The sequence below is a fragment of the Choloepus didactylus genome, chromosome 2 (genome assembly GCF_015220235.1).
Source record: "Choloepus didactylus isolate mChoDid1 chromosome 2, mChoDid1.pri, whole genome shotgun sequence".
Classification (NCBI taxonomy): Eukaryota; Metazoa; Chordata; class Mammalia; order Pilosa; family Megalonychidae; genus Choloepus; species Choloepus didactylus.
Genome location: NC_051308.1, coordinates 220821364 through 220849158, shown reverse-complemented (window position 1 = coordinate 220849158; position 27795 = coordinate 220821364). Strand labels below are relative to the sequence as shown.

Here is a 27795-nt window from a genome sequence, read left to right as displayed (position 1 = left end):
TGAAATTTTGTCAAGCAAAAATAGTCTTTATTCAAATTTAATGGAAACAGGGGTCACTATACTTTGCAAGACGGGGAAAAATAAAATTAAAAAAAAAATTCTTTTCTTTTTTTAATATAAAACAATATAACCACAATACCAGAATATGGAACTCTACAATTTATTTCCTATGGGTTACTGCAGGTTATCAATTTCCCTCGACTGTGCTATTCACAACTTTGTTAAGTCCAAAATATGAAACCAAGGTGGTAGCAAACTTTAAGACTTAGCACTTTTACTAAATGGCATACATTAAAGGGCATCAATTCAAGGGCAAAAACGGTCGAACTCACCATACCTACCTATTTCATCATTCCAGCCTTAAAGCTGTCCAGGTACTGAGCTCCCTGTAGGAAAAGCCAGGCCTGAAAGCCGAGGCATTTTGGATATTCTACTGTGGGCCATGAGTATAGGGGTTTTTTTTTCAAAGAGATTTTTTTTCAGTCGAGCAGGAAGGCCTGGCGCCCGGAGGCTTTATGGAGAGGAAGCACTTAGATTTAACAATTATAGACACACCATTAGGGGAGTTAAAAATGTACAGCAGTGACGTGTTCTAACTCAATCACTTGTGCTACGGCTACCAAACATGTACAAAAGACTTCTCGGGTAGTTCCGACCATGGTTGTAGCCAGTTAGGACCGTGAGTGGGACCTCGATCTAGATCGGGAGGGTGATCTGGAAGCTGACCTGGATCTAGACTTGGACCGAGACCGGGTTTTAGAGGCTGACTTTGATCTGGAGCGTGATTCTGACGGCGGATTTGGTTTTGATTTGGAATTGGACCTGGACCTGGACCGGGTCTCCTGGTTGGTGCCTGTATCCTCACTCTCCCCTTGGCCTTCCCTCTGGCCAGACTCAGGCTTGGCGTGTTCCCGCTCCTTTGACACTGAGCGGGATCGCGATCGGGACTGGGAACGGTCAGTGTCTTCCTTCTTCTTCTTCTTGCTACTCCCTGACTTGCTGTCTCGCTTGCCACCCCGTTTCCTGCTCCTCTCGCTCTTGCTGTGGCTGCGGCTCCGACTGCGGCTCTCCTCCCTGCTTCTCTTCCTTCCCTTCCTCTTGTCTTTGCTTTTGCTACGACTCCGGCTTCGGCTTCTGCTGCCTCCCTTGCTCCTGCTCCTACTTCTGCTCCTACTCTTGAGGGGGTTTTTCTCCTGACTCCTGCTCTTCTCCTTGCTTCTACTTCTGCTCACACTCCCTCGCTTCTCCTCCTCCACTCTCCTCTCTTGACTCCTGCTCCTACTTTTACTCTTACTTTTATGCCTACTGGGACTTTGGCTCTTGGATTTCCCAGCGCTGTCATTGTTCTGGATCTTCTCTTCGGCTTGGTCTTTGCTCTTGCTGTGGCTCTTGTCTGCACTGCGGCTGCGGCTGCGGCTCTTGTCATCCTTACTGGGGCTCCTGCTCTTCTCCTTCTTGCTCCGGCTGCGGCTCTGGCTCCGGCTGCGGCTCTTGCTCCGGGAATGGGAGCCCGACCTGAGGAGGCAGAAGGGATGTTTGAATCACACGTCGCTATGTTCCACAAAACAATGCATGGCTCGGCCCGGCCAAGGACTGCTTTCTGAACCTCCATGATACCATTCCAGAGCCAGAAAGATGGGGGTGAGGGAAGGTTGGCAACATGATTAAAATCAAAGAGAGAAAAGGTACAGGTGTTCCCAGTTGACCTCCTCTACTTACACCAAAGACATACCTGGATCGGGATCTACTCTTAGAGTGACTGCTTTTGCTGCTGCCACTTCGGCTTCTGCTCTTACGGGAATGTCTGCTTCGAGACCGAGACCTAGGGGGAGAATATATTTTTCTTAACACTTGATAAAAGGCTAGCTGACTTGAGCCAACCAAGACATTCTTTCTATTAAAAAAGTGTATGGACACCTGCTGTTTGCCAGGCACAAAGTCAAAAGAGAACTCTCCTGTGTTCTAGGCCCACAGATGCAGTCAACTGCAAATATTCCACGTGGATAGCTCACTTGAAACTCTTAGCCCCTCTAATCTGAACACACAACTCTCCTCCTAGACCTGCTCCATTTGCTAAGTTCCTAAATTTTCACTGATGATGCCATGTTACTTACCCAGTTCCTCCTACCAGAAACCATCACCACCCTCGACTCCTCTTTCCCTCATCCCCTTATGTAGTGATGATTCTGCCCCTTTACCGTCTCTAGTCTATCCTCTCTCCTGGTACCACAACAGGTTCCTAACCTTTTGCCCCTTTCTTATCTTTTCACATTGCTGCAACCAGAGAACCATTAAAAAAAAAAAAAAAAAAAGAACTTTTAAAAATCTTTAATAAGCCTAGACTGTGAACTCTTCTTATTTGCCCCCAAAAGCAACCAGGGCTCTTTGGGGGAAATGAATGATTCCAGGTGTACAGCAAGAAATGCACAAGATGGGCCTAGGACACCTCATCGTGACAGAAAGAGGGAAATTTTCAAGGACTGTTGGACACCATCACCTGCAAAGGACTCTTGCCAAAAATGTTTGTCCTGCATCTCAATCACTAAACCTAACTTCTGGTTTACAGGAAGTTTAAGGGACAAGGTACAAGTTCAACGATATCAAGAGGAAACAGATAAATCCAGAATACGGGATAGTCTAAAAAAAACTTCAAAGAAAAGTGAATACTATGGGGGGGAAGGCATAATGACCAATTTTGATATAGATGACTAGATTGGATCCTGATGGGGAAAAAAACAAAAACAAAACACAAACAAACAACCCCCCCCAAAACAAAAACAAAAACACCACCAAAAAACAGCTACAAAAGATATGGAACAACAGGGGGAATTTGAATATATCCTGGATATTATACGATTTTCTGGGATTTATTGTTAATGTTATTATATTAGAAAACAGAATTGTGTTATCCTCATTCTTAGAGCTGAAGTATTTAGGGGTAAAAATATTTTACTTTCTATAACACTTTTAAATGCTACAGAAAAATAAATGTATGGTAATGTATGGTATGTGTGTATACACACAAACACACACATAGAGAGAGCGAGCGAGACAAAATGGTAACAACTAATGAAGCCAGAAAGAGGGTTTATAGGTGTTTGTGAACTATTCTTTCAACTTTATGTTTGAAAACATTCACAATAAAAAAACTGGGGGAAACATTTAGTTAATTACTTTCCCACAAAAATCAAACAAAAACAAGATACTAAAGATGGAAGACACAGAAGCTACCTTGAGGACCCCGATGGCCAAAGACAGAACTCAACATCCATCTGGGGTACCCAGGAAGAAATGTGAAAGAAGGCCGCTGATTCCTGCCTTGGAAACAAGATTTTACTTCTATTTGTATTCATGACTAAGAGTTTCAGAGTATTACAAATAAATGTTCAGTGTAAAGTTCTGAGTTTTTGAACCAGATGGAACCATGCCACCGAGAACTCAATAGGGGGCTGTAAATGGACTCTCTGTGTACTCGTTGATGATTTATGGCTCCAACACGAGAAGGCATCGACAGTACCTTGAATGACTCCGGCTCCTGGAGTAGGACCGGCGTCTTCGAGAACCTGGCTTGTCTTCAACTAATCTGATTTTTCTGCCATTGACTTCAGTTCCATCCAACTTTTCCAAAGCTCTTTTCATATCAGAATAAGACACAAATTCAATCACCCCTTCATTTTTGCGCCCCTTATGAGCATCTGCATAGGTCACTTCTCCCGCCTGACGCATATAATCCTAGAGAAAAAAAAAATTCCTGAATATGTTAGGACAACTTTTGCTAAAATATCTGTTGAATCATCATAATGAAAGTTTTTCCTTTCCTTTAAGGAGAAATGCCAACTTTTCTCAAAATGAAGTTTACTCTTAAATATTTCCAGCTACCCACCAACCATTAATAGAAGTCCTTTAAAGTGTCAGGCATTAAGAGGCCAGTAAAGACAATTAATACTAAATTGTTCCTTTAAAGTTTTCTGTGAATATATAAAATTTTAATTAATTATTTTCTAAATTTTATAATGGCAAGTTCTTAATTTATAGAAACTAAGGTTGATATATTTAAGTTAGGTCTTTTACATTTCACTATAAAATCTAGAATGAAAACATGTTTAGATATTAGCAAATATCCAAGGCAAAATGTAAACAAATTTCTAAAATGATGAAATTAGTCCCCAAATTTTACTTAAAACTGTTGTTACATAATCACTTCAAAACAAATAAAAGGCAAAAAGGCAACAGAAGAGTATTGTCCAGTTCTGGCTCTTAAAAGTGGGATTACCATCTATGTCACTTCACCATTATAGGTCTCTTTTGCCCTCTTTCAGAGGACTTTATACAATCCAACAAGACAACACAACTAATGTGCTAAAGGCAAAAATGATATATAAATAAAAATAAGAGGAAATATGTTTAGTGTTTAAAAAGAAAATGAAATGTGAATAAAATTCAAAACCTAGGGACTTATGGTTCTTTTTCAACATTTCTTTATATGTAAAACACACTCAAAAGATATTTGTGGAATGAATATATGAATATTCAATTTCTATTACTTTCCTTTTACAAAGTTACAGACATTGAGCACAAACCATTTTATACTATCTTTGCCTACTGCATCATAAACAGGTTTACAAGTCTTAAGATAAACAGTCTTCATAATTAGTGTGCCCGATACTTTTCCTGAGGACTCCTCACTTTTTGGACTTTCAGGTTGTACTCAGTCTTTTGCTATTATTCATAATCCTGCAATAAATATCTCTGTAAAAAATTTTCTTTACTTCAACTGAATTATTTGCAGGAGTGGGGTAAAATGCAGAGTCCAGAAAATTTATCACCCAGATTGGGATACATATGAGAGTGAGTGAGGACACTATTAATAGCTATGACAGGACTGTGACTGTTCTGCGCAAATCAAGATATATGGTCACTTTGGTAAAAAGAGGGCTTGAAGTGTGTCACCAACTTCTGTTATATACTGCCATACTCTCAAATTAGAAAATTGTAATAACAATAACAATATTGGTAAAATAGTAGTAACATTGGATGTTTATTCTATGATGGATGTTTTAATTAAATTAGTCCTAATTACACCCACACACGGTAAATACAATCATTATTCCTATTCTACAGGTGAGGAAAGTGAAATACAGAGATGTTAAGTAAACCGCTCAAGGTTATTCAGGTAGTAGGTGAATCAGCTGGGGTCTGTAACTTTGGAAACTGTATTTTTAACACTGCCTCACACTGTGGATGAAACTACCAATTCACAATGAAACCAGCAGTACATGACTACATAATTTTCATCTCAATGCCACTGGCACTGGGTGTTATAAGTTTACACGTTAAAAAAAACTAACAACATCCCTTAAATTTGTTTTATTTTTAATAGTTCACATTCATTGTGTCAGGAACTGCTTTGGCTTTTCATATAAAAATTCACTCAATTTTTACAATTACCTTGAGTAGAAATTAATATCAACCCCATTTTACAGTTGAAGACTATGAGGGACAAGAGGTAAGTAACTTGCTAAGGCCATGTAACCCACAGTAGCAGAACTGGGGTTCAATCTAGGCAGGTCAGCTCCAGAGCCCAGTTCTTAATGACAGCTTGGCTTACTAGGAAATCTACTTTTCTACTCTCGTTTCCTGACTCTGCCCAAATGTTGAGAAGTATACAACCACTTGAGAGCACGGCTAGGCTCCACTTTAACCAAAAATTCAAAAACTTTTGTAAGAAATTAGTTTAATACTATGTTTAGTGACAACACCTAAAGGGCTGGCATTTTCTATATTCACGAAGAGAGTAGTTTTCCAGTTTTAACTCTCCAGAATACTGGAATCTTGTTGGCAGGCACTCAGTAAAGATCTGCTAGAATGCTGACATTCAGCACAATGTACTAGAAAAAACACCAGACTGGGAGTCAAGAGTCCTGGGCCCAGCTCTTCCGCTAAAATCAACTGTGAGACTTAACTTTTTCTGGATCTTAGATCTCATGCTTGTTTTCTGAAGGTTGGTGGGGGGGAAGAAAAAGGACATATAAGTACTTTGATAAGGTAAAACTACATAAATGTGAAGAATTCCTAACTACTCTTTTCTGAATTTAAGTATACTCACTCATTTTGCTATAGACGACTAGTTTAATCATGGATTAAAAACTGAGAAGATAGGAAACTCTAAGTAACTTTTTCATCTGTCCTCCTGAGACCACCCTGGTTAAGATACTACTCAACAAGCTTTTTATTATCAAATTAAAAACCAAAACCATTCTCAACATTGTGATTGTGACAACCCTGTGGATCGCACTCCCTCCCTTTATCCAGTGTATGGATGGATGAGTAGAAAAATGGGGACAAAACCTAAATGAAAAATAGGGTGGGATGGGGTGGGGTGGTGTGGTGATTTGGGTGTTCTTTTTTTTTATTCTGATTCTTTCTGGTGTAAGGAAAATGTTCAAAAATAGATTGGGGTGATGAATGCACAACTATAAGATGGTACTATGAACAGCTGATTGTACACCATGGATGACTGTATGGTATGTGAATATATCTCAATAAAACTGAATTAAAAAAAAAACAAACAAACCAACACAATTCTCAAAAAAATGGGCTGGGATCAGTACACTAGATGGCTAACATAGCATTGGGACTTATTCTTATTTTTAAGCTTATATATCAAACAAAAACAAACAAAAAAACTAGGAGTCTTGCCTCTTTTGAACCCTCCTGACATTTTAGGAAAGCATGGTTCCTAAAATGGGGATGCCACTTTAGCACCACCGTGCTACAGTAGGGGCCTTGCTTAAATTAGAAAATGTGGAGTGTGACAGTTCTTATTTAATCTAAATTCAGGGGACAGAGCCTAGCTGAGGGCTAATATATAAAAAAGATGTACTTTTCTACTGAATGGTAGATGTTAAAAGTCTCTACCAAGGCTAAATATTGGTATAATGACACCAAGAGAGCAATTCTTAATGTACATTGCTCAGTGGTGATTTCACGGATATTTTCTGACTTTTTTTTTTTTCCTTCATGTCCCTGAATGGTTTACATTTCAGAGTGAGAAAGAAGTATTTCTCTATCATGGGTTTAATATTAGACATTGATTTTTTTTTTTTTTTTTTTTTTTTTAAATCATCATTTTATTGAGATATATTCACATACCACGCAGTCATACAAAACAAATTGTACTTTCGATTGTTTACAGTACCATTACATTAGACATTGATTTTTGACACCAAAATTCTTTTAGGAAAAATATTCCACAAAAAACAAATAAATCTTCTGAAAGAAAAGGCCAGGTATCAATTTCACCAGTGAGGTTTTATACTGGAAAGATGACACCAACTTGTATGCTATAGCTAATGTGACAGGAAACACTGGTGGTTGCACCTTTTTCTTTTATTGGTAAGAAACTACATTGGCATCTTCCTATAACATTCTCCAGAGGAAAGTTTCATTTAACTTGGATTTGTCCTTAGTGTGATGGCCCCATAAAGCACAGTTAATAGTGAGATTCTGATGTCTTTTGTATTTCTATGGAAACTTTCATTGGAGACTTTCCAAACACTTGGATTTGTTTTGCAAACACAACACGAATACATGCCTGGGCCCACATAATATCCCTGTTTCCCAACCTTAACTCCTTCCCAACCTCACCCAGAAGGTTAATGGAGCCCAAACCTTTAGGTCTTGCCAGCTGCACCGACTTGACAAATTTTCCACAATAAGTCTGTACTCAGTGCGGGTAGGAGGGCCATATTTATCTCGGCCACTTCTTCTATAACCATATCCACCTTTGGAACGTTCAAAGAGATAAGATTACTTCAGAGAAGGAAAAGGAAAAGTGATACAACACATATGCCCCTTAAATAGATACTAATTAGTCCCCTACCCCCACCCTAAACAATAGCACATATATTTAACTCTACTCCCACCCTTAATTCAAAACTAAATTTGTTTTTATTTTTAAAAAAAGCAGTTAAACATAAAAACTTATTTTAATTTACAAAGTTAAAGAATACATATTCGTTAATATTTATATTGAAAATGAACATGCATAAATTAAAAGCTATTAACAATTTAACAATTTAGAAATAAGTAACCAAATTACTAAATCAGTTACTGGTGTTACTCACAGTGATTAAAAGATTTTGTGAATATTTTATATGAAAAAAAGATTTTCAGGCACCTATTTCAGTTTAATCTCATCTGTGTCTAACCCTTGGGATCCTCACCACCCAGGTCTAATGGGGAAAGGTTGCGGTCGTCACATGGCTTCCTGTTTTTGGTCAGCCAAGGGCCACAATGGTTCAAAGAGCCACGCATGGAAAGGTAACCCAAGGTCAGCAAATGGAACAGGCAGTCATCTTAGCCTCAAAGGATTCTTTTAATTAAAACATTGAGGTCTTTGTTAAATCTATGTTAAACAATTGCATTACAGAGAAAAAAAACAACACAAACACACATCATTAAACATTGATAAAGTATTAAAACAAATTTGTCATTATTTTAATAAAAATTAAACATTATCAAAGATGTTTATTTGCAACTCTACATTTAAAAAAATAATTTATAAAACAAATGGCTTAAGCATCAAATTTAAATTAACATTAATTAATCAATTACTTTAAAAACTTAACATTTAAAAACAAAGGCATGTGATTGATACAAATGCCCTTTAAATGCTTACTGCGTCCAGAACCGTAACTGCCATCTCGACGTGGGCCACGGGCATGCTCAACAATTACTCGCTCACCACAAAGGTCTTTGCCATTTAGTTCATAAACAGCATCATCTGCATCTCGCAGATCATCAAACTCCACAAAACCATATCTACAAGAGAGCAAACAAAATCCTGGTTGGAACCATTTTGACAACCAGCTTCACTAACACTGAAGAGAAAGCAATGAGGTTCATGCTTAGCAAAGATAAGGTGGGTTTTGCAAACTAAGGGTCAAATTTTCTCTCCCCTTCCACTGAAACCACTCTGCTTTGAGCCAACAGGCATTGCCAAGAGGAACTGGAGACTTCTCAAAGTAGACCCCTATCTTCCTGGTAGGAACATAGCTATATACAGACCTTTCCTTTGATTCCCAAGTAGTTGCTGGAAATTGCAATGTGTGGTATAAAGTATCAAAAAAAAATTATAACTCTACAAGATGGAATATTTGCTCTTTAAACACCACATAAAAAGCCATCTTTTAAAAAGTTTTAGCCCCGAAGTGACATCTTAGAGAACAATTAGACCTATAGCCAGGTACTGTCTTAACTGTTAAATGTTGCTTAGGAATAATAAACCCCTGTGAAAGGAAAAATAAGTTCCTGTTCTTCTACTTAAACAAATCAGTCACAAATGAATTGACTATTCTAGAAATTATTCGTGAAAAAATTCTGAGCTATTCATTTTCCTGTGATATTCCAAACTCATTTTCCATGCCATTTAGATAGGCTGGAATTCTCTAAAAGCCATATACAACTGTGCAAACTTCTTTTCATTGTATTGCTAGGAATTTTCTAGCAAAGAGGTTTGGTGATTTAATACATACCCATAAGAAAATACCCCTCCCCCCAAATCCTATTTGTGCCCGTTAAAAAGTACAATTTATAAAAACTAAAGTGCAAAATTTATAAGATACTTATAAGCAAGGTAAAACAAATGCCCTGTCAACTCTTATGAATCAGCCTTTAGTTTAGTCTACACAGTTGTGAAAATTCTAGCTTTGTGACTACTTCCTATATTTAAAAACTGAATTCATCTTACTGATCATATCTAATCACAAAGGAAAGTTACAGGCAATTTCTGTAAACTTTAACAAGGCTGTGTACATAAGCAAACATGACTAGTGTTCCTCAGCATTTAAATGGATTCTTGTACAAAATGAAACTAAAAACAGGTTACAAGACTTGCAAGCAGTTCAACCAGCTTGCTCACAAGAAAAGTCCAGTGTTTTTTTTTTTCCGCATGTAATGCTGTATTCAGCAACATGCTAAATAAGTGTGTGAACACTCGGAATTGCTGAATTTTACCATTACTAAAGGGTTCCTTTCAAACAGGAATCTCTCAAGGTGACACTATACTAGGTTACAATATGTAACTAGCTAACTTTGGAGGGTTCTTTATGCTGAAATGTTTATGAGTGGCATTCAAGTTTTAAGAGTCAATGAATTTCAACTCCATTAAAAAAAAAGGTAACAGAGAGACACATCCAGTTATTTAATGGGAAATATTTTGTAGCAACACAACTTAGAAGTCACCTGGCTCAATTTATGGGCTGTGAAGCCTTTAGAACATGGCCTCACACTTCCATAAGCTGGAACTACTGAGAAGCATATTAATAAGAATGATTTGAATATGTGGTTATATTTGACAAAGCAAGCCAAGTCTCTCCAAACCACTGACTTACTAAAAATTTACTTAAAATCTATAATAGAAAATACATTCTATCAGCTTTTCCTTTTCCTAGTAGAATGAGTTAAGTGGAAAGCTGTATTTCTACTTTGGTTTATTTCTAAACAGGTCATAAAAGACTTAGAAAATAACAACAACAAAAAAAAACAGCCCCTTCTGTAATTGCATGGTTGAGTCTAGTCATGGGCCTGCTTTGCTCTCAGCATCATGACTCTTGGCACCATGTGAGAGCCTGAGGCCAAGCAGAGAGGGAGGAGAGCAAGTACTCACACACTGGCAGGCTGCGAAGGGACCCTTGCAGGTACCTTCCGGAAACTGGATGACATGACTGATCTAACGTGATGTCAGAAGGAGAACACTGGGCTCCTGAGGACTATCCAAACAAACCACAGGAAAACCCCAATTCTTCAAAAACAGTTAGGGCTTACAACTACTTGAGGGTCAGAGAATACATGATCCCAGTGTCTACGAGTCATGAAATGGAAAGCCAAACTATTATTACTGACAAATGACACTTGTCAGACCCATGAGAGAAGGCCACCTCCAGACTCAAAGATCACCCTGTGCAGTTCACTCTGCTCCAAGGTTTACACACAGAGGAACTCACTCTGACCTTTTAGGGAAAGTAATGACAATCTGTTAAGCGGAGGCACATTTATTTAAAAACAAAAAATTAATGCTCAGATAGACCCATCTTTCTTTGCGGCTGAAGCAATGAATGCTTTTTCAATAAAAATCTTCCCAGAGTTGTAGGGATCAATTTGTGATGTTAAAAGGAAAATGGCCCCCAGAGTCCTTCCTTAATATTTACTTTCTAAAAATTTCAACAAGAAGGTCACTCAGTAGTCACTTTTTTGGGGGTATCCAAGTCACTATAAAAGAGCTGACCTGAGATCCAATCTATTCCACAGAAAAATTTTGGCTACTACTCTGTGAAAAGCCACAAAATCTAGCTGGAGCATTTTGATGCCAAGTCCAGTCTGAGAATCAAGTCAGGGTCCGGACTATCACTTCTCTCTGCTACTGACATGGTGGATGGGTTTGGAAGGTTAAAACAAGTATCCTCCCCCACAACAAACCACACTTGATACGAGACTCCTGTTCTGAGAACAATGCAAAGGCCAGGTCAGTTTGGTTCCTGCTACCAAATTACTGTTTCTTTAGATCTGCCTTACTGAAATAACTTTCATTTATTCAATAAGTAGAATGAACTTTCCTCCAAATAAAGCAGTAAGACAAGATAATAACAGAAAAATACTACCTAACATTAATAATCTCTATATACTAGGTGATCTCATCTTATATAATATTCACAATACCCAAGAGCCAGGTACTATTATACCCACATCACAGATGAGGAAACTGAAGTACAGATGGTTAAGTAACTTGCATAAAAAAGGGGCAGAGATGGTGTTCAAACCCATGTGGTCTGGCTCCAGAGCATAAACTCTGTAGCCAATAACAGTGGAACAGCAAGAATAGGCCTTGGTCTCACTTCTCCTTGTGAAATGGTGTGTGTGTGTGTGTGTGTGTGTATGAGGGTGTGTGTGTTTACACTACGTTGGCTCTAAGGTTTCTCCTAACATCAAAAGCATGACAGATAACTGTTAAAATGAACACTCTCCTGACTTAATGACGGGGAAGCTTAAACTTGAAAATTTGGCAGGTTCAGACCAGTATGGTAATATCCATAATCTTAGTCACCAGAAGTGTACAACAGAGACAGGGACAAATTTAATTTTTTCATTTAAAAGACCTTTTAAAACTATTGTATGGGTCTCAATTTTAATTTTATTTGAGCGTTTTAACTGTCCTTGAATTAAATTTTAGTGCTTTCGACAAAGTAAAGCTCTCCCTGGTAACTGACGTCAGTCTTTCTAAATTATCTTAACATTCCCTTTGGGCTCTGTAGCACAAAATAACATGAAAACCAATTTATTTTCCTAAATTCCTTTTGAATCCTTTGTCAAAGTAAGGATAGGTATAAAATACATACATGCATGGATATACACATATGTATTATGTATGCATGGGTGTATACATTATATCTAATATACATACATTATCTCTGGTGTGACAAAACACAACCCAACAGATGAGTTTCTCTAAATCTAACTGCGGACACTCCTCTTCTACTCTATTGAAAGAAAAAAAAAAAAGCTTCTTTCTTCAGTGGTTCTCTTCTACTATCTTCTCCCAAACTCATTTCCTCTAGGTCACTATTTTTCCTGACAAATTAAGTGAAAGAAATGAAGGGGTTGCTGCAATTTTCTCCCTTTAAAAAAGTGGTTTCCATGGTTCTAAACAAATATAGAAAGGCACCTGGATACCACAAACAAAAGCCAGACTGAATTACATGGGCTGTTATAAACTTTAGTCCATTCACAGACCATGGCCAATGCTCTAGTCTTCCTTATCCAACAGGTGATGTCTGCCCAGGCACAGTCAGAACTAGAATGATGTATTTTTAAACTAAGGTACTCCAAGACTCCAATTTTAGAAATGTCAATCATACTTCTTCACCCAAAAAGAGTAATCACCTGGGCTCAGACCGTTTCTAAACAAGCTTGCCCTGATCCTAACAGCCTCTTCTCATGGTCCCAAACACCACTGAACATGTCCTGTTCCCTGAACGTTCTACTGAAGAGGATACAGATTATCACACTCTTTGCAGAATGGCTTAGGGTAATCTCTGTCTTCCAAACATCTTCACAGAACAGGGAGAACTGGAGAAAAATTGTCTGAAAGATGATGAACGTGACTTGCTCTGGAGGTACTCTGATCAACGGCTAAGTGGACAATGCGTGACTAAGGGAGCACTCAATACCAGCAAACTGATGGGAAGTGGATATGAGGAGCAGGGAAAGCAAGCCTCCATGCGTGTGACCACAGTCACCCACCAACACTGCTTACCGAGGGGCATGCCTTGGATGATCTCTTGATAAGAAAATTTTGCCCCTTTCCACAGAGGATCTCCGCTCACCTTTGTCCTAAAACTGTGCCACATGCTTTTCTTTGTATGTGGACATGACAGTCCTCAGCCACCATCAGCAGGATGTGAGTTTTGTTTTCCCAAATGGTGAGCCATTCCCACATTCACTCATTTTCCTTGTAAGAACCGAACCTCTCCATGGCTGGTCAGGATTAGGGATGTTGCTGTAGCCAAGGAAAAATTTTCATCTGTTGAAGTTAACCCATGGGGTGGCTTGAACCCTCAGTCTAGAGTCAAGAGCACTGTACTTTAAGGGCAGATTCCTTAAATCTATTCTAAAAGAAATGACAGTCAGTGGATAGGAATCAAACAGCTTACTTTCAAAGCACTCAGTGTTGGTTCTATGCTTCGGCCAACTTGGTCTCATGAGTGAAAAAAATCATGATACATTGACAGGATAGTAACAAAAAGGAGTAATTCTTGCTGTCTGAATAAAGTGCTTGGAAAACCGAAGACAGACACTTCTGCAACCAATTCTCTAGTGCTCGGGTGAGGCCAACTCACAGAAAAGCTTGTGAATGAGAATGGTGTAACTGCCCCTGATTCCAAAGGTCTGCAACATTTCAGGGAACCAGCGGTCAGGCCCTCAAAGTAGGATTAACCAATGTCACATTTACTGCTCTGGGTCAGTAGTTAGGACTGCAATTTGACTTTCCCGGTAACACTGACTCTCCCGGTAACAGAGAGTTGTTTATAACCCACAAAATAGTGCTTATTTTTCCAGCCACTAGGTGCTCCTACCACATCAAGTAGGTTCCTCAGATCCTTTCTAACCTGAGACAGGAGGTTGCTCTGGGCATTCTGGCCTCCCATTCTTTAGCCTCAGAGGAGGGAGGGCCATCAAGGCCACCCGGAAGAAGGTGGATGACTTACCCGTGCTCATGAGTGGCAGAGCTGGGGTGCGACTTCAGGGCTCACCATAACCCAGTCTGGGGCTCTTTTCACGTCGGCAAACTGGCAGTTCCTGCATACCAAGAGCTCTCTGATTAGAGCTAGTGTGGATTCCTGGTCTGCAAACGTTGGCCACAGCTCAGTCTGCACTTGATTTTTCCCCACCTTCAAAGAAGAAAACCTACCTCATGATTTCTCTTATGGATCCCCTGACCATCTAATTCACTCCCAACAATCTGGTAATTGCCTTTGACTACTTATCTCTGGTTGCCCATTCATTCTGTTGCCAAGTTCTACATTCTTCTCATTCTGTAAGGCTGTCTCTACTTATCTGATCAACTTACTTAATTCTAGGCTGTGCTATTTTTACTTAGTCATTTTTTCTCTTTATATGTAGCACGGGAAGTCAGCTGCTATATCATTCCTTTGCTCAAAGGTCTATACTGACTCCTAGGTATCTTTGTTTATGCCATTCTCTAAACCAGAAATACCTTGACTACTCAGGGTGAATCAAATCAATTTTCTTCCAAATGCTTGAGGAATGACCTCTTTCATGAAGCCTCAGAAACCCGACTCCAGTCATTTTAGCTATAGCACTCCAATTTTTGTATTATATTTATGGCATTTCAAGCCTTGTTCTTTTGTGTATGTGTGCTTATCCTCTCATTTGATTATGAGCTCCTTAATAATAACAAAGGCTACTATTTATTGGGTATTTAGCATAGTGCCTGGCACACATTAAATAATTTATTTATGTCTCAATCATTCCCTATAACACATGTAAAGAATGTACTGTTACTATTTCTATTTTACAAATGAGAAAACTGAGGCTTGGAGAGGCTAGCCAACTTGCTCACTGTCAAGGAGCTCAAAAGTGACAGACCTAGATTTAAACCCAGATCCATCTGACTCTAAAACCCAAGCTCTAAACCATAGGCTATGCTGCCTTTGTAAAGGCAGATGCTACTCCTTCCGTACTACAATCCTGAGTACAATCTTTTTATTCAACAAATGAAACTGCTTGACTTAATGATAATCTAACCTCAGTCAGGGCAGATTGTGTTAAAAAGTTTTTTTTTTTTTTTTTTTTGATACAATAGGGTGAAGGCTCCAGGGAAAAAGGAAATTGATCTTGGGGCAGGGTGAAGCACCTCTAAGTAGGGGGGGACATGTGACAACCAGGTTACTTTCACTCTTGTCTTTTGGTTCCCATTAGTCAGTGCCAGCCATCTGGTCCTTCCGAAAACATGTGTGGGTTCAGAACATAACGGACTGGAAGAACAGAGGAAAAATAAGATTATTCTGTGCAATCCCCATTCTGGAGGCCCCATATCAACCCCTGGAGTCTATATTTGGTTCCAAGGTCCAGCAAAAACTAGACCTTCAGAGTAGATAGAAAGCTGGGCCTAGAGGTGGTGGGTTTGAATGGATATTGACAATATAATGTTTTTAAGAATGCATTTAATTAGTTTTGCAAGGGATGGTGATTGGGACCAAACAAAACAAAACAAAACAAAACAATGCATAAATGGTGGGCACAAAATGGATTAGAAATCAAGAATACTAGCTTCACAGAATTCCAACTATATGAGGATTACAGCAGCAACAAGAAAAGTGTTCTGCAGACGGTAAACATAAGACCTGATTTGATTTTGTTAATTCCAAACCATTATTGACATGACTATTCCAGCCCACCAGGGCTCTCCTCCTTCAAATTCCACCTTTTTTTTGGGAATGTCTTACTATGGGTCAAGCATTATACTAAATGCTTTGCAAACAAAGCATTCAATTTTCTCAACTCTGAGGTTTACTGTCATTTCACAGATGAAGAAACTAAAACTTAGAGAGATAAGGAACTTGCCAAGGATATCCAAACACTTGGGTTCTTCAAATCCAGGCCTCAATCTAAAATCCATACTCCGTCATGTTCTATTGCTTCTTAAATATCAATGGAAAGAAATGGTCCATTAGACCAAACAGTTTGAGAAACAAAATCTCTAGGAGCACAGAAAATCAGTTTTGTCAAATTATGTTCTGTAATGTAGAAGACAAATACCCACATGAATATTGGCATCTTATGAGAAATATTAAATGGTAAGAAATACCATCTCTGCATTTGACATGTGCTGATACTAATAAGTTGCAAAAATCCAACTCAAGACCCTCTCTCATTAAGTACACTATTTGTTGACAGAACCTCTTAGGAAAAAGAAATCAAATCAAGCCCATAGTGCTATGTCCCCAATTCAGATAGCAGCCCTTCTCTAAAGAGCCATTACATACTGGGGTGGGGAAAATAGTAGGTTAGGCTAAAAACTGATCAATAAAAGAAAAGATCCCAGAATTGTAGAAACTGGAGAGGAATTCTGTATCAAAATAAAATTTAGTCTTACTTTGTAAATGTTTAATGGGTCTATCTGCCAACCTGTTTCAACTATCCAAAATTGTTTCAAAAATGAACTACAGTTGCTACACTATTTCACTTTTACTAGGCTGCAACAAATCTTTAATCCTCTAAAATAGGACCATTCAGAAAGCAACATAATCGCAAGTAGTCTGTGGATCAAACTATCACAACCATAATCTCCATCATAACTAAATGACATTCAACATGACTGCTTTCCATAAAGGGGGGCAAACACAATCATACCTGTGTGCATTTCAATTTTCTGACACTTAACACTAAGGGTAAATGAAATTAAAAGGTCTCACAAGAAAATAGAGTCAACTATCCCCTGATGACATACTCAAATCCATGAAGATTCAACGACAAATTAAAAACGATTAAACAAAACAAAAACAAAAACAAAAACAACTCAAGAGATGGAAAATCATATAAGCAATTTAAAATAAAACTCTTGAGACATAAGATACTCTTAATTAATGAAAAAGAGGCTTACACTCAGCAGACAGAAATGATTCTACACCAAAGCTACAAACACAAAACCAGTTCATACTTACCTCTAAATAGACATAATGAGAGGGCTGACAGGTGTTAAAGCCTCTTAGGGATTATGCCTCTGGGACCATCTTGGCTGTTCCCATGTCCCTCATAATTGCCCCAAGGTCCCATGGCTGCAGTCTGTTTTTCCTTCTTTTCAAATTTAAATATTTGGTTACAGCTGCCACTCCCTACTCTATTTCTTGGGGATTCCCTTCCCTTGAAAGCAACCATTTAATTCTTTAATGAATCTTTCAAATCATTTTAACAAAACGGATCAAAAGCTTCATTTCACCCCCATGAAAGACTTGTCTCTAAGTTAATGCCTCTGGTCTGTGATTCCTGATTCCCTTGCTTGAGGCTTGCCTCTTTCATTCCTGAAGGCTGAATTCTGTTTCCCCTACTCTCTAAGTCTTGGAGGTCTCTGTTCATGAAAGACTCCCTTCCTGGCATACAGGCCTAAAGACATGGCAGGGGGATAACAAGTGTCACTTAAGTGCTTCTTCAGGCATCTACATTTCAGAGACCTCTAGGCTGGGAAACTCTAATCTCAGTATACAGGAAAGGTTATATAGGGGTTTTCCTTGAAATATGGCAAAGTATGGATGGGCCAATTGAGAGCAGAATCTGATCCCTCACCTTCAGGACACTCCAAGACCAGAAAGCACTAGGAATAACAGGACAGAGATCATTTACTGGCACCAATCTTACGCCAGTCAGCTAAGACAGAGATGATACTACCTTATAGCTTTTCAAAGAGTAGCCTGAGAAGACTCCCTAGCAGTCTCCAAGGTTAACACCATAAAAATTACCATCTGTCTCACTTGGCAGTAACTTGTTAACTTGTTGGAAGCCTCTGCAGAGAGACCAAAGACTAAACAAACTGTAGAACCTGAAGTACCCTCTTACCCTTGGAGGAGGCAAGTCCCAAAAGGACAGGACTGAACCATCTGGAAAAAAACAGGATGAGAGCAGCTCTGAATACCATTGCCTATGCTATATCTGGACAGTGAATAAAAAAGATCTTCAGCTGTCAAAAGCTCATTCTGTAATCTTGAGCCAGTCGCTTAATCGCCCCATGCCTCAGTCGCTACTTCAGTGAAACTATGGAGAGCATTTGTTGGTAAAGCACTTTGATAATACTCAGCCAAAAAATAAATCATATAAATGCATGCATGCTGTTAATATTTTTAAAAGTTTTCAAATTTCAATCATAGCTTATAAATTCATAAACACAACTCTGGTTAGAATTCTCTGGGATGCCTGAAGCACCTTGCTTCTCAAAGTACAATTTCCTGTTCAGGTTACTTGGAAGCATCAAAAATACTGGGGTCCCAAATCACATTTTGTATTCTAGTCTAAATCCTGTGCCTATCTTTTAAAAACATATATATAAATAAAAAGAGATTTATTAAAAAGAATTGGCTAGGCAATTATGGGGGCTGGCCAGAGGGATTCCAAATCTGTAGGATAAGCTTTCAGGAAGGGCAGGGCTGGAAGTCTCTGGCACTTGCTAAAGCTGCTGTCCACAGATGGAGTTCCTTCTTCCATTCTCCTTTTAAAGCCTTTCACTGATTGAATCAGTGTGCCTATCTTTTAAGAAGGGACAAATACTTCACATGGCCCTTATACTCATGACACCTCAATAAGGGAGAGTGAGGTATTACACCGAGGCATAGGGGTTTAGAATGACTTTACTCAATAATTACAAATGATGTTTCTTGAGACCAAACTGACTGGGAATCCATACCACGGATGGGGGTCTTGAGACTGTGCAATTCATGCTAGTAATGTTTGGTCAAAATCTCAATATAGTATTGTCTTTTGGCACTGATGTTTCAAAATGACAGATATTTTTAAAAGTACCCATGTCTAGGGAGAAAAGGTGACATACTCTAGGAATATATCCAAAAGAACTAAAAAGAGACTTGAACAGATACCTGTACATCCATGTTCATAGCACCATTATTTACAATAGCCAAAAGGTAGAAACAACTCAAGTGTCCATCAACAGATGAATGGATACACAAAATGTGGTATATATGCACAACAGAATATTATGGAGCCATAAAAAAGAATGAAGTTATGATACATGTTACTACATGTGTGAACCCTGAAAACATTTTATTGAGTAAGACACAAAAGGACAAATATTTTGATTCCACTTATATGAAACATCTAAAATAAGTAAATTCATAGAGACAAAAGTAGATTAGGGGTTATCAGAGGCCAGAGGGAGGGAGAATGGGGAGTTATTGTCAATGGGTAAAGAGCTTCTGTTTGGGTTGATGAAAAAGTTTTGGTAATGGATGGTGGTGATTGGTAGCACAACATTGTGAATGTAATTAATACCACTGAATTATACACTTAAAAATGGATAAAATGGGAAAATTTGTGTTATATGCATATATTACCACAATAAAAATTAAAAAAAATTTTTTTAATTAACAACCTTTTTTGGAAATAGGTTAATGTCAAGAAGAAATTCTGGTACAGAAACAACTCAGTCACATTTGTAATAGTTATACTACTAATACACCAATGATAAAATGCTACTTAATCCATAGACCGATTTCTCATTTATTATCTGTTCAAGGAAATGCTCTTGATTAAGATACATGTGACTATTTTCATCTGTTAAATTAGCAAAGACTTTTAAAAATAAGGATGTGCAATGTTGGTGAGACTGCCATGGCAGGGGCATGTGCATACACTGCTGGTGCAGTTTTTCTGGAAAGTTATTTGACTATATGCAGTGAGAGCCTTAAAAATGTTCATTCCTGCTGTGATACACCAATTCTACTTCATGGAATCTGTCCCAAGGAATGATAAAAATGCAAACAAAGTTTTACATACAGATATCCACCACAGCAAAAACTTAGGACAACCTGGGAGTAATGGCTGGGTATATCAAAATATAGCCAAACAATGGCCATTAAAGTTATGTTTATGAAGACTTTCATGTAACAGAAAAAAAATGCATGTGATTAGTAGAAAAAGCAGGACATAAAACTGCATGTAAGACCTTGCCTACATTAAACGGATTATTTTCTATGTTATGCTTTTGCTATTATCTAAATTATCTACAATAAGTCATTTATTTTATAACCAAAGAAGTTATTTTTTAAAAAAAGTTGAATCTGTTCTGCTTGGTATGCTAAATGGATGAGCTTTTAAAGGCTGTAAGATGACTTCCTCATATATAATTTTAAAACTGTGATTAAAAATCATAATATCTGAGGTAGTGAGTTCGGAAAAGCAGGAACTCTTAAACATTATGGGTAACAATATAACTACTATTATGTTTAGAGAGTAATGGAAACCAACAGCTAGCAAAAGCCTTAAAATGCTCTTATTCCCAAAGTCTACTTATAGGAATTTGCCTGAAAATAATAACTATAAAGCTGTACAATGATTTATGTAAAGGATATTAACCACACTGTTACATATGTATGAAATAGTGAAAAACCAACAACAACCTAGATGTTTAGCAACATAACCCAGGGGGGAATACTATGTAGCCATTATGAATCAAGTTGCAGGAGAATACTTAATGACAAGGTAGAAACTAGCAGGTAGAATATACAGTGTGACTCCAAGTTTGTAGTTAAAAAAAAAAAAAAAAAAAAAAAGGAGGGGTCATAAGAAGTGTGTGCAGGTGTGTATGTGAAAAAAGTCAAAGCTTACATGCCTAAAGTGTGGGCAGCGTCATCTATGGATGATTATATTTTTTTGTTCTTGTCTAAATTAAAAACTTTTATAATCAGAAACAAACATAAGCTGTTTTGAATTGTTAAATACATAAATATAAATAAAATAAAGAATGGATCTTTAATTTTGACCAGGTATAACCAGAGTTGTTCAAACTCTTCTTTAAACAAAACCATGTTTTAATTTCTTCTTAGGTAACCATAAAATTAGTCCAGAACCAAATGCCACAGACACACAGAGCCAAATACTTGGTACATGTGAGTCCAAATGTTACATTACTTGAAAGCAGAACTGACCATGAACAAAAAGGAGATGGGACTCCTATGGGTAAAGTATTTTTTTCTTTAGTCATTCCTGTTACCCATTAGTTTTATCATTATCATAAAAATGATAAAGCATTTATCTGCCATTTGATAGGAGGAGGGTGGAGGTAATCGCTCACATTAAGAATATAATAATAGTGCAATTAACTGGAAACCAATAAGCTGGAACATTAAAAAACAAACTCCCATCAGAGATTCAGCCAAGAGAAAATTCCTGTGTAGATTCTAGGATTGGCAGAGATTCATCTCTGTATATTATATACCTAACAATGTCCTGCAGCAATCAGGGATACAAAGATTAACAATCTGATTCACTGAAATTCTTAATACGTTAAAAAGAATTCTTCAATTCTAAGGTACATTATACTAACATACTAAGGTACATTCTACTTGAAGGAATTTTCAGCAAGGGTCAAAACAAAAATTTCCTGCTAATACTTAGGTATTGCGGAAGTCCAATTAAACAGACCAGCATATCCCTGAAAATCCTGGCTATTCACAATTTCACTTGTAATACGAAACAGAGATTCTGAAATTTAGAGACAAGTTTCTATTGAGAGTTTTCATTCATGCCTTTCATCAACTAAAAACTGAAATGATTTGGGGCTTACTCTTTCAGCTACTAGGCAACTAAGATAATCTTTGGATGTATCAGGTTTTCCTCATGATACGAAGATCTATTTGATATATAAAGATTATTTTGAAACAAAATAGGAACTACTGTTTTATACCTTACTATGATTATGAATTAAAAGTTAACAGGTTATTTTTAATAGCCCACTGACCAAAAAAAAAAAAAAAAAAGCTGCCTTTCTCTGATGGTGCTTAAAATTGTTCAAAACAAATCCTTCCATAAACAATTGCTTTTGTAAATATAAATAGATACATTTAATTAGGTAAGGAAAATCATAACATTCAGTAGGTCTTTGAGACACTGAACCAAATACTTATTTGTGTGTGTACATGTAGATAAGATGCTAATCTGCTGTTCTGCTTGGCTAAAGAATTTTCTAATTTTGTCATGAAGTGACTTATTAGTAAAAGAGAAAACCCACAGAATCCACATATGATCAAAACTAGTAAAAGTTAGTTACCATAGAGATGGGAATTCTCTCTATAGAAGTGTTACTAATGCTGTTGTTTCCTTGAAGAACTCCTAGGATTCTACTCCCTGGTCTCACAGTGGCTCTTGCTAGAGACAGTATGGAAGGTATAAATACAGGAGATCCTAATGGGATCTGGAGTGGTCCATATGGTCCTGGGAGATCTACACCAAGTTTGAGGCCCCAAACTAACCCACCTTTACAGAATGGAGGCAATCTAGATCCTTTAGGTGGCTGCTCTCTGACCATTTTAGAACTGACCCAACTTTTAGGATTAGGGATGTGGTGCTGTGTAGAGTCATCAAGGATATCTTATCAAGGATATCTTATGAACCTGTGTGTTCCAAAGTATACTTTGTGTGGTACAAAGTATTGTACCAGTTACCTGGTACAATAAAATGGCAATGAAATAACTGCATACACACTTCTCAAAACCCCAAAAGGGCCCATAAAATCCTCTCCTGGACACTACATCTCCTTGGGAGAGCTCATCTGCTTCCTCATTTTACATCCTATTTATTTAATCCTGAACTTTAGCCTTCCAGTCTAATATACCTACTGATATATCTCATTTTAACCACAAATTTGAGCTCTTCAGCAATTCTTCAAAGCCCTATCAATCCAAAATCTGCTTTTGAGTTTCAATTACTAATCATCACAATCCAGATATGTTCAAGGATGCATCTGAATAGGGAGATCCACTATCCTTCTCAGTTTCCAGGTCTATGAGGTTACATGTATTGATAAATTATGCCATCTTTTCCTTTTATACCCATTTCTTCCTTTCAGATTCACCTGCATTTCTGCCATTGAGTCCAGCCAATTCTTGCTTGAAATATATCTTTATCATTGGTCTTCCCAGAAGTCATTTTCCTCCACAAAGATTCCTGAATGCTGCCAGGTCATACTGTGTGTCCTTCACTTGGTGATTGTCACAACTGTCTTCAAATCCCTCAAATGACTTCCATTACTCATTTCAACCTTGATTCTCAATCACTGATTTCATGCATATCATGGTTTAGAAACAGAACTGTAAAACAAATAGTTCTCAGAAGAGACCCAGGTATTCAGAGTCCTGAAAGAATCTGTCCTTCCTCTTATAATTCCTCAGGTTGCTCAATTCTTCCCTCCAGAGCCTTTGAATTCCTATTCATGATTTCGAATGTTTAGTGTAAAATCATATTGTTGTTGTTTTCTGGATTATGTTGTTATAACAGATGCTTCATGAGGCTGATCAATCCAAGCTAGATTGTTTAGCCAACTCCTCATCACCAGTTATGGCACATCTTATTCCCAGACACTTCTCTTTCTTCATTCCAAGCCACAGTCAATCCATTTTTCAAAGTCCATTTCAAACAAATTTTTTTCAAGCAAACCTTTCCAAGCTTTACTTGAATTTAAAGCAAGAGCAAGCATTTCTTAACTCAAATTGTACATTATAAAAATAAACACTTATTGCACTTACTACTCCTGCACAGCTTTTTTTTTTTTTTTTTTCCCCCTTTCTCCCCCAATTATACTTAACACAGTATCAGGCATCTTGTTGGTGGGTTATCAATAAATATTTGGTCAATTAACCAGTTTCCCCATTAACATTACTTCCTGCTCACTGATTATTACAAGAGTAACTTTAGAAAACAGACCCGACCAAATATGCCTCATATTATCAAACACTTGCATGTGAAGATGAATCCTAATGATCACAGTCAAATTTCTTTGATTAGAGCTACTACTTATTAGAAGGCTCCCATGAGCCAAATGCTTTACATTTATTATCTCTAAGCTTTCTATTTCATGTGGATGAGGAAATAGGTTCAGAGAAATCAAATAACTTGCCCAGAGCTAGTAAGTACTGAAGCCAAGATTTGGCTCAGGCTTGTCTGGCTTCCAAACTCATGCTTTACCCACAAAATTTATTCTGTCAATTTAGTTGGGCTCTGAAAGTAAAAAACTGAAGTTTTAATTTGATATCTCAGGTCTATATGTATTACAATTACAGAAACAAAATTTTATCACTTCTTTAGTATAAGCCTTAAGAACTTAATGCCCTTTTGCACAAAATGGGTAATTTCCTAAGCCTTTTACTATAGAAGAAATAGGCATTCATAAACACTTTACTGAGGACATTTTTCTCAGCAAGAAACTGATTCCTCCTAACAGACAATATGAAATGGCTTTTAAAATCGAGACCACAATTTTACTGTCTGGTAGTACTAAGTTTTCTCAAATGTGCAACTCACACTTAGGTATCTTTCATAACTTCTCAAGTGTCACTTGCTAGTATTACACTGGAGAGTAAATTGTACTACCAGACCTGTTGCAAAGTAGAGGGCTTTAAAAAAAGAAAAAATTAAAAGCTAAAGGTCACATGCAAGGTTTGGTGTCCTAAAATGCTCCCCCTGCTCCTTTTAATTTTTATATCCATGTTTTCCAAGGCCTACCAGCTATCATTTCCAGATTCCAAGTTTTCCCCACTGAGTATCTTCTCATGGCCTGACTCATCTGTTTTCCCAAAAACTTGGAGCCCCTGCCGGTTCTGCTTTGCCAAAGTAGATCAATAGGAATACAAGGATCAGACCACACTCGGGCAGGCAGTAAGTTAGCAATTTTGAGATGTGTGTCTCCCTGTATTAACTAACAACTCCCTGTATTCTCTAACAACAAATTCTACAACTGCAAGCAATTTTTTGGCAAGTTGGAGAACGGAAACCACAGTATGGAAACCCTGCACCACTGTAGAGGGAACAGTCAAGGCTTTCAATACGGCAAGACGATACTTTTGAAACTATCACTAATCAAACCCGTCTCCCGCCCAAAAAAGTGTGGTACATGGCAAGTCTAAAAAAAAGCTTCCCTCCAAAGCTCCTGTCTCCGGGATGACCTGGTGGCCGTCTGATCCATTAGGCTGGGAGGGAGGGTAAGGGGGCCAGGAAATCCTGTTTATTTCCAGCCTTCAGAGCAGAAAAGATTGGTCTCTACCCCGAAACGAACCAGGCCCCAGCCTCAGGGTCTGGCAAAAGAAAAATCCAAGCCTTTCTCTGCGCCCTGGAGCTGTCCCGTCCCGCCTGGAGCCCTAATTCCACTCGGATTTTCCGGCTTCCAGTCCCACTCAGATCTTCACTATCGCTTCCATTATCCCGCCACCACCCCCACCCGCGCAGGCGCAGTGGGAACTGGGGCCTACCGGCGCCCCCAAGGCGCGGTGACTATGGCAGAGCCGGACCAGGCCGGTAGCTACTCCGTGCGGGGCAGGCGACCCTCATCCGTCTCCGTGGCCTGCTCAACACTGGCGAAGCCTGGTTCCCCCCCGGCCAGCCCTTCCACCGCCCTCCTCACCCGTTCTTCAGATCCACCTCCAGGATCTTCCCGTAGCCCTTAAAAAAGCGCTCCACATCGCGCTCCCGGGCCTGGTAGCTCAGGCGGCCGATGTACACCCGCGGCATCCTGGCAACGTTGGTGGTGGCTTGGCCTGGCCCAGCCCCTTTAGGCGGCGGCCGGCGAAGCGAGAGCTCGGCGGCAGTGGCGGCAACGGGCGGGCGGCGGGACGGACGCAGCCGAACCCGGCGACGTACGCGAGCACGTAGCTCGCGAGCACGCGCCTCCCGCTTCCCCCCACCCGGCGGAGGGTAACGGGAGGGAACGCGCGTTAGCTTCCCGCCTGACCAGGAGTGAGGGGCGGGGCCTGCCCGGGGGTACGCCAGCGTGAGGCGGGGCCAGATGATCGACACGGCGCGGGTGCCGTTCGCTCCTCCGCACGTTCTCTCGCGAACTCGCGGGGGCAGGGACTTGCCCGTCCTCCCGGAAGTTGTTGCGCTTCCTCCCGGAAGTTATTGTGACTACCACCGTGCTAGGCTTGGTCCTGAGTCCCTGCTTTTGTCCCTTGAGGTGGAGTGGTTTCATTTTTAGAGAAAGACCTCTGAAATTAAACCTGGCCTCATAACTCGGGCTCGTTACGCGATGTCTCTGAGCCTCGTTTGTCTTCTCTGTAAAAGGAAGATAGTAATTTCTACCTCCCAGAGTTGTTTTGAGGCACGTAAAGCACTCGGTACTATTGTTCCCGGCACATAGTAAGTGCCTAATAAATGTTAAGAATCATATTTTAAAAACAAGACACTGTTTAAATAGAAACAATGTGGGAAGTGGTGAGGGCTGGGGTTTTGGAGTCATAGTAGGCATGATACTGAGCAATTTACTTGACATATTTAACTTTTCCATATCCTAATCTGTAAAACTAGAGTAATCTATACCTACCTCAATGCACGACCAGGATAAGTAAATGGGGTAGTGTATATGGGAAGTGCTTCAAATAGTGTCTGGAACGTGATAGCTCAATAAATACTGGTTTCCTTCTCACCCCAATTTACCTGAAAACCACAAGAGTTTTGTTTTTATTTAAAAAATTATGTTTTGAAAGGATAATTTCATTCACTTCAAAATTCAAACAGTTCAAATGATATACATCAAAAAGTCTTCCCATACTTGTCCTCCAGCGTCCCAGTTTCCCACCCCAGAGGTAAACAATATAATCAGTTTCTCAAATGTCCTTCTGGAGGTATTCTATACATATAAAGCAAATAGTAGTATACTATATATACAATTCTGCACTTAATATATTTTGAAAATCATTCCACAAGAGTATAAAAAGGAACTTCTTAGGACTCCTTATGGCTCATGATATACCATTTTATGCAGAGTAATTTATTTAACCAATTCTCTACTGAAAGACATTTGAATCATTACCAATCTTTTGTTATTACAGCTACTGCAATGAATAACCTTGTATATATACATACATGTAGGATCTATTCTTAGAAGTAGGATAGTTGGGCCAAAGGGTATGGACATTTATAGTTTTGATAGATAATGCTCCTCTCTCCTTTATAAGCGCCTGTCTCCCCAAACTGAATTATCAAACTTTTTGATCTTTGCCAATCTGATAGGTGAAAAATGGTATCTGTGGGTAATTCTAATTTGCAATTATTTTATTTTGAGTGGTGTGAGCCTCTTTTCATGTTTGAGTCATTATATTTCCTTTACTGTGTCTGTTTATATCCTTTGCCCATTTTTCTGTTGTGGTGTTGGCTCATTTTTTATTGATTCAGAGGAGCTCATTATATATTAGGGAAATCAGCTCTTTGTCATGAGTTGCAAATATTTTTTTCCCAGTTTGTTTGACTTTCAACTTTGCCTATCATGGTTTTTGCCATGCAAAAACACTTGATATTCACTTCTATGTATATATGTTATGTTCTACAATAAAAATATATGATAAAAAATTAATATAAAGGAACTTATTCTAGGATATAAAAAATTTGATGTTTAAGGGATCAAATTTTATACATCCTTTATTTTCTTTCATAGTTTTGAATTATAGTTTAAAAGGCGTTCTTTACTCAGATTAAAAAACAAAACACACACACACACACATACACACA

The 27795-nt window shown here is 38.5% G+C and overlaps 1 protein-coding gene across 4 annotated transcripts; it reads right to left on the bottom strand.

The window, feature by feature from the left end:
- Positions 1-26050, bottom strand: SRSF4 (serine and arginine rich splicing factor 4). 4 transcript variants are annotated; one of them, XM_037827954.1, is made up of 8 exons: positions 25697-25814; positions 14265-14447; positions 13383-13555; positions 8681-8823; positions 7672-7784; positions 3518-3732; positions 1733-1822; positions 1-1515 (listed from the first exon to the last, which is right to left on the bottom strand). In XM_037827954.1, exons 3-8 carry the CDS (start codon positions 13493-13495, stop codon positions 672-674), a joined length of 1518 nt encoding a protein of 505 aa, XP_037683882.1. In that variant the 5' UTR covers positions 13496-13555; positions 14265-14447; positions 25697-25814; the 3' UTR covers positions 1-671. The 4 variants fall into 4 exon arrangements, with proteins under 4 accessions (XP_037683882.1, XP_037683880.1, XP_037683879.1 ...); XM_037827952.1 differs by lacking the exon at positions 25697-25814 and adding an exon at positions 15434-19229; XM_037827951.1 differs by lacking the exon at positions 25697-25814 and having other exon boundaries at positions 14265-19229.
- Between the last annotated feature and the right edge of the window lie 1745 nt (positions 26051-27795).